The sequence below is a fragment of the Callorhinus ursinus genome, unplaced genomic scaffold, assembly GCF_003265705.2.
Source record: "Callorhinus ursinus isolate GAN/ISIS: 27379988/994484 unplaced genomic scaffold, GSC_fseal_2.0 scaffold59, whole genome shotgun sequence".
Taxonomy (NCBI): domain Eukaryota; kingdom Metazoa; phylum Chordata; class Mammalia; order Carnivora; family Otariidae; genus Callorhinus; species Callorhinus ursinus.
Window position 1 is genome coordinate 3,457,611 of NW_027397121.1, and position 17,920 is coordinate 3,475,530.

General features: G+C 52.7%; 2 protein-coding genes across 5 annotated transcripts in view; one reads left to right on the plus strand and one right to left on the minus strand.

The window, feature by feature from the left end:
• CCDC167 (coiled-coil domain containing 167) overlaps positions 1-14,399 on the plus strand; it is a 17,532-nt gene extending 3,133 nt beyond the window's left edge. Inside the window, exons 2-4 of one of the 2 annotated variants that reach the window (XM_025862325.2) lie at positions 12,196-12,290; positions 12,487-12,539; positions 14,029-14,399. In XM_025862325.2, coding sequence (XP_025718110.1) covers positions 12,196-12,290; positions 12,487-12,539; positions 14,029-14,132 — 252 coding nt within the window. In that variant the 3' untranslated portion in view covers positions 14,133-14,399. The remainder of the gene's footprint in view (positions 1-12,195; positions 12,291-12,486; positions 12,540-14,028) is intronic. The other variant, XM_073884871.1, reaches the window with a different exon arrangement.
• Positions 14,400-15,732: 1,333 nt separating this feature from the next.
• Positions 15,733-17,920, minus strand: part of CMTR1 (cap methyltransferase 1) — a 48,158-nt gene continuing 45,970 nt past the window's right edge. For all 3 annotated transcript variants that reach the window (XM_025862321.2, XM_025862322.2, XM_025862324.2), the window contains one exon: positions 15,733-17,194. In XM_025862321.2, coding sequence (XP_025718106.1) covers positions 17,062-17,194 — 133 coding nt within the window. In that variant the 3' untranslated portion in view covers positions 15,733-17,061. The remainder of the gene's footprint in view (positions 17,195-17,920) is intronic.

Consider the following 17,920-nt stretch of genomic DNA (forward strand, 5'->3'; position numbering starts at 1 on the left):
AAAAAAAAAAATCATGGGCCCAGAGTGCCCACTTGCCATTGGCAAAGATGCGAGCTAAGACTCGAGACCTCACCCAACTGCAAGGGGCTGGGGCTGCTGGGAAATGCATTCATTGGCTAGGAGGCCACGTGCCCAGCTACAGCTCAATCCCTGCAGAAGAGGGGCCTAGCATGTTTAGTGGACAACCCGCAGTCTCTACTGCAGATTGCAATTTACCTCAAGTGTGGTGGCTTTTTTTTTTAATTCTTTATTTAAATTCAATTTAATTAACATATACTGTATTATTAGTGTTAGGGGTAGAATTTAGTGATTCATTGGTTGTATATAACACCCAGTGCTCATTATGTCAAGTGTCCTCCTTAATGCCCATCACCCAGTTACCCCTTCCTCACACCCCCCTCCCCTCCAGCAACCCTCAGTTTGTTTCCTATAGTTCAGCATCTCTTATGGTTTGCCTCCCTGTTTTTATCTTATTTTTCCTTCCCTTCCCCTGTGTTCGTCTATTTCTTAAATTCCACATGAGTGAAATCATAGGGTATTTGCCTTTCTCTGACTGACTGACTTCACTTAGCATAATACCCTCTAGTTCCATCCACGTCATTGCAAATGCCAAATTTCATTCTTTTGATGGCTGAGTAAAATTCCACTGTGTGTGTATATATATACACACACCACATCTTTATCCATCTGTTGATGGACATCTGGGCTCTTTCCATAGTTTGGCTATTGTGGACATTCCTGCTATAAACATTGGGGTGCAGGTGCCCCTTCGAATCACTATGTTTGTATCCTTCGGGTAAATACCTAGTAATGCAACTGCTGGGTCATAGAGTAGTTCTATTTTTAATTTTTTGAGGAACCTCCATACTGTTTTCCAGAGTGGCTGCACCAGTTTGCATTCCCACAGTGTAAGAGGCTTCCCCTTTCTCTGCATCCTCACCAGCACCTGTTGTTTCCAGAGTTGTTAATTTTAGCCATTCTGACTGGTGTGAGGTGGTATCTCATTGTGGTTTTGATTTGTAACCTCAAGTGTGGTTTTGAGGATACCATATGTGTAAAATACCAGCCAGTGGGTCTCCAACCCCTCTTTGCCCACCTCCACTACAGAGGTTAGAAAAGCTCAAGAGATGCTTTCCCAGACTCAAGTGTGGTTTTGAGGAGACCATATGTGTGAAATATGTAGCACACGCCTGGCTCAGGGTGGAGATAAGCAACAAACAGTGCCCTTATTAGTAGCCTTTATAGTTCTTTTGCAGTCTTCCATCATGGTTAAGTCCAGCCCCCTTGTTCGGACTTAGTTTCCTTTTCAGTAACATGAAGACCTTGAATTTCATCAGGGGTTATAAGTTCATTGACCGTGATCCAAATACAGATCACAGATGTCTTTTGTTTGGCTGACACAGGTTTCTAAAATGTTTTAAATTTGGTGGACATATGCTCTCCTAGTGCCTTTACCAGTCACATTCACCCTTTTTTTTCCTGTCAATACCAATGTAGATAATTTACATTTGTGATCTTGGTCTCTAAGGTTACTTTTTGCTTGGATATGCTAAGATTCGAGATCTATAACTGCACCTTAGAAAAAGCTTGGCATCTGGCTGTCTCCCCACCTGGTCCTCCGTTGCCCCCAGCAGATCTGAGTATTGAATGTGCACTGATGCTCAGAGGCAGTGGATATTGTCCTCTTATTAAAAGTCATGTGCTCAGAGCCAATGAAGTGGTGATTTAATCAAAATGTTTGTTAATCTGACGAGTGCAATAAAACCCCCACAAGTGAGTGATCTCAGCACCTACAAACAGTCTCCACTTGTTGTAATGAAGCAATTACCAAGCAGGCAGCACTCACCCCAAGGGCTGGCTTGGGCCAGCTGTCCTGGGTAGTCACCTCCCAGAACAACCAAGGCACCCCCTAGCAGCCTTCACTCATGTCTCCTCTCAAGGTCTTTTTATTCCAACTCATTTGCCACCCTGTAAGATCTCAGAGTTGGAAAAGACTGGCTACGAGTTTAGCTTCTGAGAGTTAATTCTGAATAACGAGAGAGCATTCAGATGAGAAATCACCAGCTTTGCTGACTGTAATGTGTGGAAGGAGGGAAAGGCTGCATTTTTGGTCTAAACTGATAGGATTTTGGCTGATGTAAACCCTGTTTCTGTTTTTGTAACCTCTGATAGTAATGAGCTGTTACTTGGTCATTGTACTTTCCTTTCACAGCTAGACCATTCAGCTTGGTGTCTTTAGATGCTTCAACAGCCAGTGGGTCTTAACAGGTGTGTGTTGTCTTAGCTGACATCCTAAGAGGGATAACTGGGTTAGATCTGGCCCCTAGTACAAAAATCTGTCAGTTTGGAAACTTTACAAGGTACAGAGAGCTGACCTAAGTAAATAGGAATATACCTTCTTCCCCATAACAAATTTGGGGTAAATGGCCACTGGCATTGGTTCAAAAGCTCAGCTGATTCAAGGCTGGTATTTCTGCATTCTCTTAGCTGTTTCCTCATATTCACAAGATAGCTGCCACAGCTCCAGTCATCATACCCAACTTTAAGTCAGGAAGAAGGATAAAGGGACTACAACACTGTCCCTTTTTTTTTTTTTAAGATTTTTTTTTATTTATTTGAGAGAGAGAGAGAGCTCACAGAGGGAGAGGGAGAAGCAGACTGGTTGCTGAGCAGAGAGCCCGATGCGGGGCTCGATCCCAGGACCCTGGAATTATGACCTGAGCTGAAGGCAGACGCTTAACTGACTGAGCCACCCAGGAGCCCCACAACACTGTCCCTTTTATCAGAAAAGCATAAGCTGCCCCAGGAGTCTTCCACCTGACTTCTGGAACATCTCATTGGCCAGAACTGGATCATGACCATCTCTGGCTGCAATGAGTATGGGAAAGCATCTCTTGAGCTTTTCTAACCTCTGTAGTGAAGGTGGGCAAAGGAAGAGGGGTTAGGAATCAGTGTTGTGTTGGCCAAATAATAGTTTCTGCTATAGGGAATAAAGTGAATGGGAGTCATTTAAATTCACCAGAATCCTAACTAGAAAAAGAGGTGGTAAATTGAGGGGAGAAAATTACCTAGGCAGGATGAGCACAGGAGGAAAGAACCTTGACGTTGTAATTACTTGTTCAGTTTAAGCCACTGCTGTAAGCTCTCTGCATAGGGAGGCAGAAGGACCAAGTTGTTGGTTTGCAAACTGGTCCCCTTCCATGGACGACAGAGAGAGACCCAAGAAAGAGGCAAGTCACTCCAGAGGCAGGTTTAGGAAGCAAGGGAACTTCCAGGTGAGGCTTGTCTTGGGCCATGAGTAAGAAGAATAGACCTCCGCATCCGCCCGCCAAATCTTCAAAGTTTGTGTAGAGGCCTTAACTGGGTTCAGTCACGTATACTGTCCAGATGGTCTCCATAACACATGGTCTCTCAAGGCTGTGTCCTTGGAACAGCTCCCATTGTGGGAACAGTGGGCAGAACGTACATTCCAAGGTCAATGGAGGGTGAGGAGCCTCCGATTGCCCTGGTCCCGCACTCAGGTTAACCGGTGGTCGCGTCCTCTTCGTTACTCCTCCAACGCAAAGGTGAAGACAGTCACAAGTTCTGGAAGAGGCTGTGCACAAGGCTGGGAGGCATCTACCAATTTTCTAAGACAAGGGGCAGAAGCAGCTTAGTGGACCATCAATAAATATTTACTGAATTGGCTTGAGTGGCTGGAGGAAGCACTTGAACACTCGCCCCTGCCGTCTGGGCCCCGTTGAGTGGTTCACTGGCCAGAGATTAGGAGGCCATGCTGGGGCAGACAGTTGGACACCACCTTGCGGGGGAGCCACCCATCCAGGGCCTGGGAGGAGGGCTCATGGCATGCAGACACCGCAAGGGTCGCTGACCATTAAATGAGCCTCACCTGCTGCCACGCGCAAGCGACAGGTTGCCATTGGGCAGGTGATTTCTCTCGGCAGCCTGTGTCTGGCTCCATTCCACTTGACGGGGGTCAGGAGACTAAAACCTCATTACCTAACACGGCTGGATGTCAGCATGTGTGGAGTGGCTGTTTGCCAGCATCTTAATTAATGAATTCACAAGGCATGGGGTGGATGCCAGTTCTTGAATAGTGCTTTGAGCCTTTCAGCGATGAAGAAGCTTTGGTAATTTATCAAAAAATATATATTGGGGGAAAGAGGAGAAAACAAACCCCAAACAACGTTCTGGCCCAGGGAAAGCTGAAGGCTTCAGGCAAGGACTGACATGGCTCTCCTTGTGGAGCTGCTCAGCACGGCGCCAGAAGGTCTCACAAGGTCTCAGAGCTTGCATTGCAAGTGTTTCAGCAGGGCCCCTCATGTGCCTGACCTGGGGTGGTGGAGGAGGGGGCGGTGAGTCTCCAGAGAAATGACAAGCCCTTTGGCTCTCTGCTTTTCCTGAAAATTGTTCCTTGATTAAAAACTGGGAAGGTTTATGGTCTTCATCTTCTCAGCCTGGGAGACAAACTTCTGAGGATTGGGGGAGACATGGTTGGAGGTTTTTGTCTTCTGTCCCCGCAGAGCCCTGAGCCGCCTCCACAGGAAAACATCCCTTCAGCAGCGTCAGGCCAATCGGCCCTTTGGGGTTTGCGGCTGGTCACCTGGAAAATCGAGGCCCATGACCCTCATGTGACTTGGCTTTGTGGCCTGATGGCCTCAGATGGAAAGCCCCAGCGCTCTTGCCACACCATCTGGGCAGGTGTTCTGGCCTCTTTACCCATAATGTCCTGGGGCCTCCCTGACTTGTGAAAATTTCCAGAAATCCAGTTCCTAGGCAGCTGGGGCTGGAGATAAAACAGCTGAGTTGGCACGTGAAAAGAAAGGCCTTGCTGCCCACTGGGGAAAGAAGGGCTTCTCCAGCCTACCTAGCTCTCCTTTCTCCTTCTCAAAACGGTCTGTTTTCTGTGAATTTTGGAGGGTGCTGTGGCAGTTTAGGCAATCTGGGGGAGGGTGCCAGGGATGTTCGAGAAGCCAGAAGTTGAGGGGGGGAGTAATTGCCTTCAACATGAGGACATGCGCTCTGCTCCCGTCTCACTGTCTCCAAGCACAGTTCCGTCGGGTTCTCCCCTCACAGAGAGTATCTGTTACCTGGACAGAGAGCAGGCAAAGCCCTTGTACAGATTATTCAGAGTAGAGAATCTGTTGAAAGCAGATCAACAAGCTTAGATTGGCTTCGACTGAGATGTGGAATGGCTTTGTTCCACAGAACCCTTCTTTGTCATGACTGTTTTCATGAGGGATTTTGGAGACAGAGCTTTAAGTGTTTGAAAGAACATAAGCTCTGACGCAGGAAAACCTCAGATTCAGACCCTCAATTCTGCCACTTCCCAATTACATGACCTTGCTTAAAATCTCTACACTGGGAGTTTGCTTCTCTCTAAAACGGAAACAGTCCCTCCTTGCAGAATTGATGCAGACATTGGTAGCCTACACGAAGCTGCCACAACCTGCCTAGCCTGGGGTACGAGGAGTGGTGGTTACTCTCAGGAGCTGAGTGGCTTAGGGCCGGTATGTGGGGTGGCAGCTAACAGCACAGACTCGGACTGCCCAGCTACCCCCCCATGTACCCCCTGTGACCCCGGACAGATGACTTCATCTCCATGGCCCGAGCTTCCTCATCTGCAAAAGGGGAATACAGGAGTTCCCCCTTATCCATGGTTTTACCCTCTGAGGTTTCAGTTACCCACAGTTAGCTCAGCCTGGAAGCAGACGATCCCTTTTCTGACATATTGTCAGGTGGATGGCAGCCTAACGCTGTGTCACAGTGCCTACGTCCCTCACCTCATATCACCTCATCACGTAGGCATTTTTCACCTCATATCAGCACAGGAAGGGTGAATGCAGTACAGGAAGATATTTTGAGAGAGACTGCATTCATAAAACTTTTATATATGGCCTTTTGTCATAATTGTTTTGTTATTAGCTATTGTTAATCTCTTACTGTATCTAATACATAAATTAAACTTTATCATAGGTATATGTGTATAGGAAAAAACATCATATATATATATATATATGTATATGTAGGGTTCAGTACTATCTGTGGTTTCAGGCATCCACTGGGGTCTTGGAGCGTGTTCCCAGCAGATGGGGGGACCGCTGACTGATGATACTACTGCCCCCTCATAGGGTTATTGTGAGCATTCTAGGAGTGGGGTGCTGAGAACAGTGCCTGGCATATAGTGCATGCTATAGAAGTGTTGGCTGGTGCTGGTAGTGTGGTTTAGTTTTGCATGGACTTTTGGCTTCTGGAAGTTGCTTTGACTTGTGCTGTGCCATCTAGCTACCCCCACACCATGCTTTTTATTAGCAAGTAGCTGGCCAGGCAGCTGTAGGATATGCCCCATGACCACTGCCTGACTCCTGAGGTTAACCTGTTCCAGCAACTTCTGGCAGTCACTGGCCAGAAGCTCTGGAGAGCAAGGCTGGGAAAACCAGAAATAACTTCCTAAACCAGAAAGCAGAGTGGCCTGCGTAACCCAGAGCTCTAAGTCCTGAGGGTGCTTTCTGCACTTTCCCAGAAGAAAGCCTGGTCCTAGACAGTGGCTTGGGGTGGGTGGGGAGCCACCTCCCAGGCTGTCAAGATGCTCACGGGAGCACCATTCAGCCACCCTCAGTGGGTGCACCTGCAGCAGGGAGTGTGGTTTTTGCCTGTCAGCAGGATATGAGCTGTGCACGAGGGCCCAGCAGCCGCCAGACCTGGAGCGGGCCCCTACACCCCTGTGGGGCCCGACCTGACCAGTGTGCTGGGCAGTTATCCGTGCGTGAGCTGACACTCGGGTTCACCATCCCCAAAGAGGCCTCACTCGGGGTTTCAATTCCAGGAGGCTCCACACACCTGAAAAGATGCCTCACGGGGATTTCAGACGAATTTTACAGTTTCTCTTAACACAGTGGTTTTATGACATTAGGGGACCCCAGGGAGACTTCCCTAAAGCTCTGAGAATAAGGTGTTATTCCCCAAGTCAGGTGGCAGAGGGGATTTTGCTTAGCTGGCTCAGGGCTCCTGACCGGCAGGTACAGCACGTGAAGCACGCGGCACTCCGAGCCGCATCCGAAGGGCACTTGAGGAGGGCTGCAGGAAGTCTCTGCCCCTGGTGACTGGAAACGGAGAAGCCCTCGCTTCCCTTGGCACTTGCCAACAGGATCAGTGGCCGCACTTGGCTGGGGTGGGGCCTCTGCGGACCTCGACTGCTGGGCTGACTTCCGATCTTCACATTCTTATGCAGGAAACGCTCCCCGCGCCCCCCCCCACCATGGAGACTCCGTGGTCCTAAATTTCTCACTGAGCCTGCTCTTCTGCCCACTCTCGAAGCCGCCCACCAGGTTCCAGGCTCTATTTCCCCAGTCCGTGCATGGAGCAGAAAGGCAGCGGGTCTCATCCTGTCTGCGGTACAATCACTCGTGGGCCTTTCCTGATCGAGTGCAGACTTCGTGGATCCCTGATTCAGGGCCTCTGGGACCTTCAGCTCCTTCCCACTCCCTGCCTTATATACTTTTTCCCCTCCCGCTCTGTGTCTTCTTTTCTGGGCTCAGACCAGCAGTCCCCATGGTCTGGGCTCGGGGTGAAGAACCAGCTGTCCTACCAGGACACCCTGCACACTCACCACCTACCTCTCAGTCCCCTGAACCACGGCATGTGGGTTTTCACACCTACCAAGCCCTCAACTCTTTGCGAAGTGCCAAAAGGCACAGTTTGCTAACTGGTAGAGAGCTCACACCACCACCTTTCTGACTTCTCGTGTCCCTTTGCAGCCGTGCTTCACCTGCTCATCATTGTCTCCAAGAGACGCGGTGTCCTTTGTCCCTGTATAAAAACGGGACACTTGGTCTCCCGAATACACATGTAACGCGTGGATATGTTGTAATGTAACTTTACATTGGGGGTAGCCACTCTCGCTCCTACACTGTGCCTGAATGGGTTGCCTCGGCTCAGTCCCCACCTCGGCTGTTACCACTTTGCCGCGGACGGTCACGGCCAGCAGTGCTGCCCCCGATGGCTCCAGGAAAGTCTCTGTACCCGAGCCACTCTTGGGCCGGCCCCACTCTTCCTGCCTGCTGACCCTGTATCCAGCCTGTTGGCCAAGAGTCCTGGGAGCCTCTGTGGCCTCCAGAGTGTAACCTTCTCTTCCTGCTGGAGTTGGTCTAGTCTCTTTGGTGGGGCCTCTTTCTGCCTTAGTCCCAGGGCTTCACATCCCTGCTCCCTGCAGAGCCGTGGTGCGGGTAAACATGGTCTCCACCTGCCAGGCCGCGCCTGCCGTTCCATGTCTCCTCAGATGCCCATTCACACGCAGACCGCACCTGAGTCTGTCTGCCCTTAGACACTGCTCCGGGCCTCATTGTTGGGTGCCACCAGGCCCAGCCTCAGCAAGTTGGTGCTGGCTCCGGAGCCGAGCCCAGCTTCATCCCAGGCAGGAACGGGAGGTTCCCAGCATGCTGTGTTCTGAGCCAGCTAACTTCAGAGGCAGTGCTGTTCTGATAGGGCTACCCTGCGGGCCCCCTACCCCCCCCAACCTCACTGCTGAGCCCCTCCATAGACTCAGAGGATGGCCATATCCCAGCTAGATGGTCTCCCCTTGCCGCTGCTGCCAGCCAGTGATGATGAGTGGAGATTCCTCTCCATCACACACCCCCACTTCTGTCTCCTTCTCTTACTCTAACCTCACATTAACTCACTTTTCTTTCTGTTCCCCAAAGAACCAGTGAAAGCCATCCTCTGCTAATAATGAGAGCACACACTTACTTAACTCATAATTACTATGCGCGTGTTCAGCACTGTTCTAAGCACCTTACACATATTGCCTCATAGCATCCTCACAGCTCTTTGAAATAGGAAACATTAACTTCATTTTACACATGAATAAAATGAGGCACAGAATTAAGGAAGTCCTTTAGAGGGCAAGTGAGCAGCAAGCTGAGGCACCCGACTACAGCCCCTTCTCCTCACTACCACACTTCTCAGGACCCACGATTTCAGGCTTCTGGGCACCTGGGCTCCGAACTCCTTGCCCAGCTCTGACTGTATGTTTTTAGAATCTTTCTGACATCTGTCTTCTTATTCTGGTCCTAACCCTGTGCCCTCTCTCCTGTCCTGGCTATATTGTCCTCTATTGCCTTTAGCCTGGCGGCTGAGAGAAAGCTACCGAAGACTATAGATTTGCACTGAGGAATCTGCGAAGTGCATAATCCACATGCATGCCATCAAGAGCTGACTGAAAACCCAAGGAGGGGCTGCCTTTAAGGCCCACTTTCTGGGTCCTCTCCCCCATTTCGGGCCCATCTTGAGTCAGCCCCACTCTGTAGGCACCACTCCTGACCCCAGTCACAACTAAAAGGTGCATCCTGCCCTCCCCTCCCTGCCACAGCCGGGTCCCTCTGAATCTGCACCCATTATTGGAGCTGCTCAGGAGCCGGCTTCTGTTGCAGGGCGTTTGACCGCCAGCGGGGTCACCTTCTGAGGATGGGTTTGTGGCCTACCAAAGAGCTTCCTGACGGTCTCAGCCTCCCCTCACTCAGCCCACATCAAGCAGCAGGGTTATAAAAAGGGGGGGAACTTGCTATTTAGAAGGGAATCAGAGAGAGCTGTCAGCAGGACATAAATATTCATAGAGGGAGGTTAGAACTTGAGTCCCTAAAACCTTGATTTGTGTTCGTCCGTTTAAGCCTCATTAAAAAGTGGTAAATGAAAGTGGGGATATTCAGTGGAACTGCAGATAAATTGGGCTTGTTCAGATAAAGGCCTCCCGACGGCCAGCTCCGCAGGCCCTGCCCAGAGCACGAAGGCAGATTGGCTTGGCCACTTGTGGTTTGCCAACCTCAATTTAAAGATTTTGCTTAGCATGAGTTCCCAGCCCTGTTCTGGGCCAATTACCACTTGTCTGGGCACTTGGTAGCCTTCCAGAGGTGTTTAGAGATGGAAATCCCCAAGCTGCTTCTCTCCAGAATGACATGCGAACTAGGACTTGGCCCAAGGGGCTGCAGGAAGAAATCTTACCTAGGACTAAAGATTTGCACTGGGTTAGCCACAAAGCACATAATCTGTGTGCAAGTGTAGTTGTTTCTCCTTCTAGCTTCTTCGAGCTTTGGGCCCTCAGGGAGGGTTTCAGGCCCGAGTTGCTACGAGGGGTCTAGATCTGTCGCTATCTCCTCAGCCCCACCCATGTCCAACCTGAGTCACTGCTCCATGGCTACACACACAAAGACTGCAGCAGGCCAGGCCTTGTGGTGACCGCAAAGGAGAGACTGATGGCCACCATTCTAGGAGAGGAGCTACAAAGGCAGGCATCCTTAGGAGCCAGGCAGTCACATACACAAGTGGAATGGGTCAATCTGGGTGGCACTCGATCCCTGGGCTACAAGTTTACACCATAGGCCCTAGGAGTCCCAGAGTCTAGGAAGGTGAGGTAGGACGCTTATAGCTGGGAAGACCTAGTGTGCTGTCAGCCTTATGAGAGAAGGCCTAATTCATTTGCCAAGGGGAGGAGGTAGTACCTCTCCAGCCAAGGGCAGCAGAGAAGGCCTCGGGGAGGAGATAGCACTTCAAGAATTAAGCTTTGGGACCTAGTGTGGAATCTGGTGCCCTGCCTGTGGTTTCTACACCATGGGGTGGCACGGTCCCCAGGGGCTGGGCTGAATGTGCTGCTGTGACAAGTGGGCCATGTGGTGGCCTGAAGCACCTGCTCTTATCCCGCCCCACTGACCATCACATCAGGCTATTACTATCCCCAGGCACAGGCCCCAGCTCCTTGCTGAGGCTGTTTCCCAGGACAGCCCTATCTTTGGTGCCAGTTAGCAAAGAAACGATACAATTAACCAGGCAGTCAACTCAGGGCTCCTCAGTTGCTCCCTCCCACAGGGCCCTGCTTCTGCACCTGGAGTTGGCAGCCAGCGGAGGCTGTAGGGAAGGGACTAGATGGTGTGTCATTTGGGGCAGGCATGGGACAAGGCACAGTGGCCGACCCAGAAGTGGCTGGGTAGGTGCTGGCCAGGGAGAGGGGCAAAAGGCTTCAAGTGCCTCTCTCCTGACACGGGCTCCAGAACACCCACCTGGGACTCTGGGATCCGCACTCGCAATCATTGATTACCGTCTCTGCAGGGGCCTTTCTGGAAGGGACTGGATAAAGAACTGGCTGAGGCCAATGAGGAGAGAGGTACTCCAGTCTGTCTCAGAAAAGTCATTCCCTTTGGGGATCCCAGGCTCCCATTTGTGAAATAGAGGTCATATTTGCTATTCTTCCCAGGGATGGGGTGAGAGTGAGTGAAGTCAGATGGAGAATCAAGCATCCCCGGGACCTGAAGCACTATTCACTCAGCTGCCATGAGGGACACAAGGCCCTCTGAACCTTCCCACCCACTGAAATCTGGGCTCCCGCCAGCAGGGCAGAGATACTGGAACAGATCCAGGCCCAGAGAGGTGGCCGATGAGATAGATGAACTTTCAAAGCTACATGTGTGATACCAGGAACCAGCCTTGGACGATCCAGTCCAGTAAAATTTTACAGAATATTTTCCTACAACTCACATTGTTTGCCCAAGAACACAGCTCTGAAACTATAATCAAAACAAATGGGAAAACTGATATCTTTGGCAGCCAGCCTTTGAGGAGCTTAGCTATTTTGCCCTACAAGTTACAGCTGCCTTGATAATGTTTTTGCACAAGAACCAAGTCAGAAAGCAGCTTTTGAGCTGTGCGGTTTTTGTTTTTCTTTTTTTACACTCAGTGATTTTTATTGATTCTCATGGGAAAATACATATCTTCTTAGCAACTTAAGACTACCTTAAGAAGTGTGTCAATGCAAAAAATACCTCTGCTTTTTGTCCCCTAGACGTCTAATCCCCCCATCCCCCCCGTGTGTGGCGCGCTGAGGAAAGGCAGCACCTCACTGCATCCTAGGCTAGGCCTGTGGATCTGGGCGTGTGCTGGGGAGACGGGGCTGACTGAGGGACTGCTCCTGCCTGCCCCCAACCCAGGCTTGGTCCGGAGGGGCGGGGCCGCCGGGAGAGCTGTTTCCACAGTGCGGAGGCGGAGGACAGCGAAACAAAGCAGCTGTGGGGCCGGGGCCAGGGGAGGCAGGGCGCGGTCCAAGAAGACTCCTGGAGGCTCCTTCCTCCCCATCCCAGGATCCCAACTGTTTTGGAAGTTTTAAAGGCTCTGCCACCCATCTCTATCTGCCGGCTGCGCCTTGTGTTTCAGATCGATGGGCTGGAGGAGAAGCTGTCGCAGTGTCGCAGAGACCTGGAGGCTGTAAACTCCAGGCTCTATGGGGCAGAGCTGAGCCCAGAGGCCAGGTAACGTGTCTGCCCTGGACTCCCGCCTTCCCCCATCCCCTCCTATTTATCCTGGGGCCCTGGCCCTGAGCTTCCATTCACCCTACCCCTTGCCACGGGAGATCCCTTGTTCCCCTCATCCATCCTGCCCCCGTGGGTCAGCTGCCCTTCAGGCCGGAAAAGGGCTTGAGCCATAATACTCCTCCTCCCCTCACAGGAAGTCTCTGGAGAAGGAGAAAAACCACCTGATGAACAAAGCCTCCAACTACGGTAAGAAAGTTCCCTTCCTTTACCAGCCCCATCCTCCAGTCCCAGGGTCAGGAGGGGACAGACAGCCCAGGGAGCCCACCAAGTCATGGGGATCAAGAGGGTTCTTTGGGAGGGAGCCGCCCCCCCCACCCCACAACCCACTCCCATCCCCTCTGCCCCCCTCCCCGCTCCTCTGCCAAGGCTATAGGAACCCACTGTAAGCCTGGAAGAGCAGGTTTGTTCCTTTGTTCCAGGGGAGATGGAGAGGCCTATGGGTCTGTTCTTCCTCTGTGGGATGAAGGGGAATGGTTGTAGTCAGGTCCAGAAGAGACTCTCACATCCCCCCAGACTTGGGAGATCCGTCCTCCCCCGCCCCCCTCTCCCCTCCCACCTCACACTCCTTCCCAGGAAAAGGAGGGGCTATGTGGGTGGAGCAATGCTGCCACCTTCTGGGCGCTGGGGGCAGAGCAGGAGGGTGGCTACTACCACCCCTACCCCAACCCTGCCCCAGCAAGCCTGAGAGGAAGATGGTCTGCAGAGGTTCCTCAGACTTCTTGGTTTTGTTCTCCCCCTGAGAGAGCAGACCTGCTAAGAATCAGCCCCAGAACAGTCCACATGATGGAGGATCTCCCAGAGGGACGAGTTTGAATCAACATTGTATGCACAGCACATGTGTGTGCACACACCCCCCTACCTGGGCCCCAGTCTGTCTGGCCTGCCTAGAGCTGATGTACAGGTATCTGCCCGTCCACACAAGTAGGGAAGGGATATCCGTTATGTCTCAAACCTAGCAATTTTTATAATTGCAGCACCAGCCCTCAGTTCACCCGAGAGGTAGCATAGTACTGCCCACCTGCATGTCACACAAGGGGATGAATAGATGCCCTGTGGCCATAGAATAGGACTGGCTTCCTCTAGAGGCGAGCCCGACCACCTTGTGGGCACTCCCTGCCTTCTAGTGTCGCTGGTTCCTGCTTAGCTGGATGCCCAGCAGGGGGCAAGACCGGAAGCACCAATGGCGTGGCCCCACCCTGTACCTACTCCAGTGTCGGGCCCAAAAAGTCCCAGCTGCCCTGAGTTTCTAGTTGGCCAGATGAGACCCCCTGCAAGGATAAGTACCATGAAGCACCCCACACCCACCCCCCACCGGCAGTGACAGGCCAGAGGACTCACCTGGTGATGCCATGCCAACACCTAGCTTGGCTATCAGGTGTGGCCTTTTTGATGACCCCCTCACACACTCCATCCTCAACTTCCACTGCGTTTGCAGAAAAATGGTTGAGCAGCATTGGGTGATGGGATTCCTTTGGGCCAGGATCTGTAGCCAAAAGGTGGTGAGAATCTGGGCAGATCAAGGAGGACAGTCATTTTTGTGGATAAGGAAGTAGAGAAGCTGGGCGGGAACACCTCTGCTCTCAACAGCGTGTACACCCATTCACCAGAGAGGCAGAGGCGGAGGAGAGTAGCAGATGGGCCCCAACTACCTGTTCACCACCCTGTTTTCTCCCAGAGAAGGAGCTAAAGTTGCTTCGGCAGGAGAACCGGAAAAACATGCTGCTCTCTGTGGCCATCTTCATCCTCCTGACCCTCATCTACACCTACTGGACCATGTGAGCCTCAGATTTCTACACAGTCAGCACAGGCTTCCCCTTGGCCCCCTGGTCACCACCAACCAGGCCATAAGCTTCAAGACAACCAAGGTACAGGAGCATTTCTCCCCAACCCAGACACTGGAGCAGGGCCTCCTGTCAGCCCAGCCCCTCTCGCCTCCTGGTCCTGCTGTGGGGCCTGGGTCTCCAGAAGGACTGTGTGCTGGTTCCTCCCTCAGCCCAAGGGAAAGGCAATAAAGAACAGCCAGGCTGCTCCCGTCTGCTGAGTAAATGTCAAGGTGTGACTGCAGCTGGAGGGCAGTGGGGGTGGCACTCAGGAATCAAGGAAGATGTTCAAGGGGAAATGCTTGGCTTAGAACTCAGGATGGGGGAAGGGACACTGCGAAGGTGAGTCCCCAGCTTAAGTGGAGAGTTAGACAACAGAAAGCATTTTTAAAGCCAAAACTATTCTGGGAGCCATTTCCAGGGCTTTGGCATGGCACCCCCTGCCCACTGCCCCCCAAACACGCTGTCTTGCCCTCCAGTCAGTGCCACTGCCTGTTAATTATGGCAGAAAAAGTGCAGCCTGTGCACAGAGGATGACTGGAGACTTGAAGTGGTTATGTGGAGGTCCCATGGGAGCATGGAGTTAATCCATCTTCAAGAGGCAAACAGGGCTGGTGAGGCCTGGCAGAGGGAGTGGGCAGCAAGAACCATGGTAATGACCAGACTTATGGTGACAGTGGCCAGTAAATCAGGCAGGGCTCGCTGGGAGAAGCAGTAGGGGCAGGGCCGACTGGAGTGGGGGCCAAGAGCAGCAAACACGTACCCTCCCACCAACTGTGCTCCCAGCCCTGGGACCAGGAGGGTCAGGAGTGGGAGGCTGGAGCAAGGCAGAGCACAGTAGGGCTTGGCATGGACACTATACCAATTAAGAAAGTGAAAACGAGGAAAGGAGCTACCCCAGAAGCTTAGGCTGTGAGACATCAAGGAAGAACCCTCAGGGCCAGGGCGAAAGAAGGAGCCAAGCAGAGGCAGGCTGTGGGAGGCCAGCACCAGAGCTGTGGAGCTGGTGGAGAAGCTCTAGCCCTGAGCCGAGAGGGAGGTGCCGTTGGCACCTGCACACCTCACCCCAAGCACAGCCCCCCAGCACCCCCCGTGCAGACCCAGAACGGAGGGGAGGCTGGCCAGGGGTCAGTGAAACCGTCTCTCCCTTCCTCTCTTTCTCCGGTCTAGTGACACTAATTGGTCTGACGCCTCTTATTTTAGTCACACAGACTGATCCTGGATTGTCACGGTGCCACCATGGAGCCGTGTGATTTATGTGGAGGGGGGAAGGTGCCCCCCTGGGCTGTAGGTTCATTCATTCTCCAGTCCCTGCTTTCAACAGGAGCTGCGTTAATTTCTGGACCCTTCCAGGGCCCCCCTCCGGAAGCAAGCAGCAGGGCCTGCGGGGCCCAGGAACTTGCACAGGTTCTGAGTAAACCAACCGGCTTTTCCCCCTCTTCTTAAGCAGAGCTTCCCCCACTTCTCCTCCAGCCCAAGCAGTTTCATCCAAGCCAATCCCAGGCCACACAGCACCAAGGACAAATAGCAATAGCCCCCAGCACAGAGCCACACAAGCATTAAAAATATGTTTATCTTTAATGATCCAAGATTCTGCAAGACACACCGATAACACCCAGAACTGGGTGGAAATACAGCTTTCTCAGCCGTGCTGCCGCCAACCTGGGGAGGGAGGGGTTGGGTGCTGGCTGGAGACCCTCCCCCCGGATACAGTTGCAACCTCACAGGGAGTCTCAGTGCCCTATCTCCATGGAAACCAGCCCAGCACTGGGATGGGGCTCTAGGGAGCCCCTAGGAGCATCTGAGAGGTATTTCCCATTAAAAACGACCACAGCTGCCCTCCCCCACCCAAAGCTACTGCCCAGCTTCCCCTCTTCCCCCTCTGCCAAGACAGAGGAAATGGAGTGACCACAGAAGGACAAACAAAGTGACTGTACTTCCTATTGGGCAAGAAAAACAAAGGGAGGGGTTAGCAAGGTGGGTGCCATGGGCAAATGGGGGTGCCATGATTGCCAAAGGGCCAGGTGTGACCCAACCCCAGAGGTACCCTGTGTTGCCAGGGCGCCACTGCTCTGGGGCATAGAAAAAGGCAGGTCTTCAAGGCTGCTTTCTCCTCTAGAGCTGCCCAAGGTTCAGATCGAAAGGGGATGGGGCCCAGGAAGGCTCTACAACCCCAGGAGGCAGTCACACCCACTGCCAAGACACTACCTGTGTCATGATGCAGTGTCAGGGATGTGTGGCCCACATGCCTCCCTTCCCGGCCTGCGGGACTATCAGAGGTCCGGCTGAGAAGAACTCCAGGGAAGACCCGGACAGGGGTCAGGGCAGGAGGCAAAATCTTCTCCAACTTGACATCAAAACAGAGCAAGTTCAAAGAAACAAAACCTTGATTTGTACAGCAGCTGCCCCTGGCCTACACCCACTTAGGGTCGGCCCAATAAAAAGCTGGGCAGAGCAGGAGCATGGCCGCCCTCGGGGGCAGTGCACGGAACTCAGAAAAGTGAGTCTACAGGATACAAGAGAGAAGGGCAGAGCCAAGGCCCTGCTGTTCTCTGACACGTCCTCCACTGGCCGCACGTTCCCTGGGCCCTGACCTCAAACCCACTGTAGGAGCAACATCCTCAGGCTGAGCCCTGGCAGGCAGATCTCCGGGGAGGGAAGTTCAAAAGGTGTCCCAGAAGGAACGTGAGAGTCCTCTGAAGGCCCCTGACTGAGTTCTTCAGGGAGAATGGAGAGGAGACCACCCACCCCTTATAGCCAGGCTGCAGTGACTGCACTCCCCAGTCCCTCTCCTTGAAGGGGAAAAAACCAGTACTGTGAGCCCCAGGCAGAGCGCCCTGACTCAGAGAACGACAGGTCATTCGGCAGGGCTGGGCATCCCCACGCCCTCAGGCGCTGTGTGTCTGGATGAACGAGAGGACATCTTCCTTGGACAGCTTGTCTGGGTCCTGGGGCTTCTGGGAGTCATGCACACGGATGCCATCCCCCCACTCCCAGAAGAGCCTGCCATAGTAGCAGATGCTGGGGAGAAGGAAGAGAAAGGAGGTCAGAGGGCTGTACCCAGGTGGAGCAGGACCAAGAGATCACCACCCCAGCCCCGGCGACCGTGATTTAGAGGGTTGGTTCTTCAGAGTTGGATCGGGGGGGGGGGGGGGGGGGGACATTTGACTCCAGGTGAGGGTCCTCCCTCTGGCGGCCAAAAGGTAACCAGTAGGCCCCAGCTCCTCTTTCCTGACTTCCGGAACCAGCTTTTCCCAACAAAGAGCTGCTGCTGCTAATTGTGTCCAACTGGATTCCTACAATTACTGATATTCCTGGTTTATCTGTCTGTGCTGCTTTAATAAAACAGTATTAGTGTGGCGACAGAAACTAGTGTCAGTGGCTAATTATAGGCATATCAGGGCTGCTGGTTACTGTCAAAACCTAGGACTAACAATCTGGCACATGGACACTGGGTCCTCATGAGGGATGACTAGGACCTTGGGTCCCAAGGGGCAGGGCTGCAGGCCCTCAGTACGTTCCCACCATCAGGCCGGTACCGGAAAGTCACGTAAGCAGTGGCTGCTCCAAGGGGCAGACGCCCTGCCTGGATGAGGCCCTGCCCACTGAGGATCCCCAACCATCAGAGCAGGTCCTGGCATCCCTTGCGTCTCACTGAGCCTCTACCCAGAAGGGGGCCACATCCCCACCCTTGGGAGGAACCCGGCCCATGCTCAGGGGAGCCCCTGCTTGGGCAGCCATCTTTCT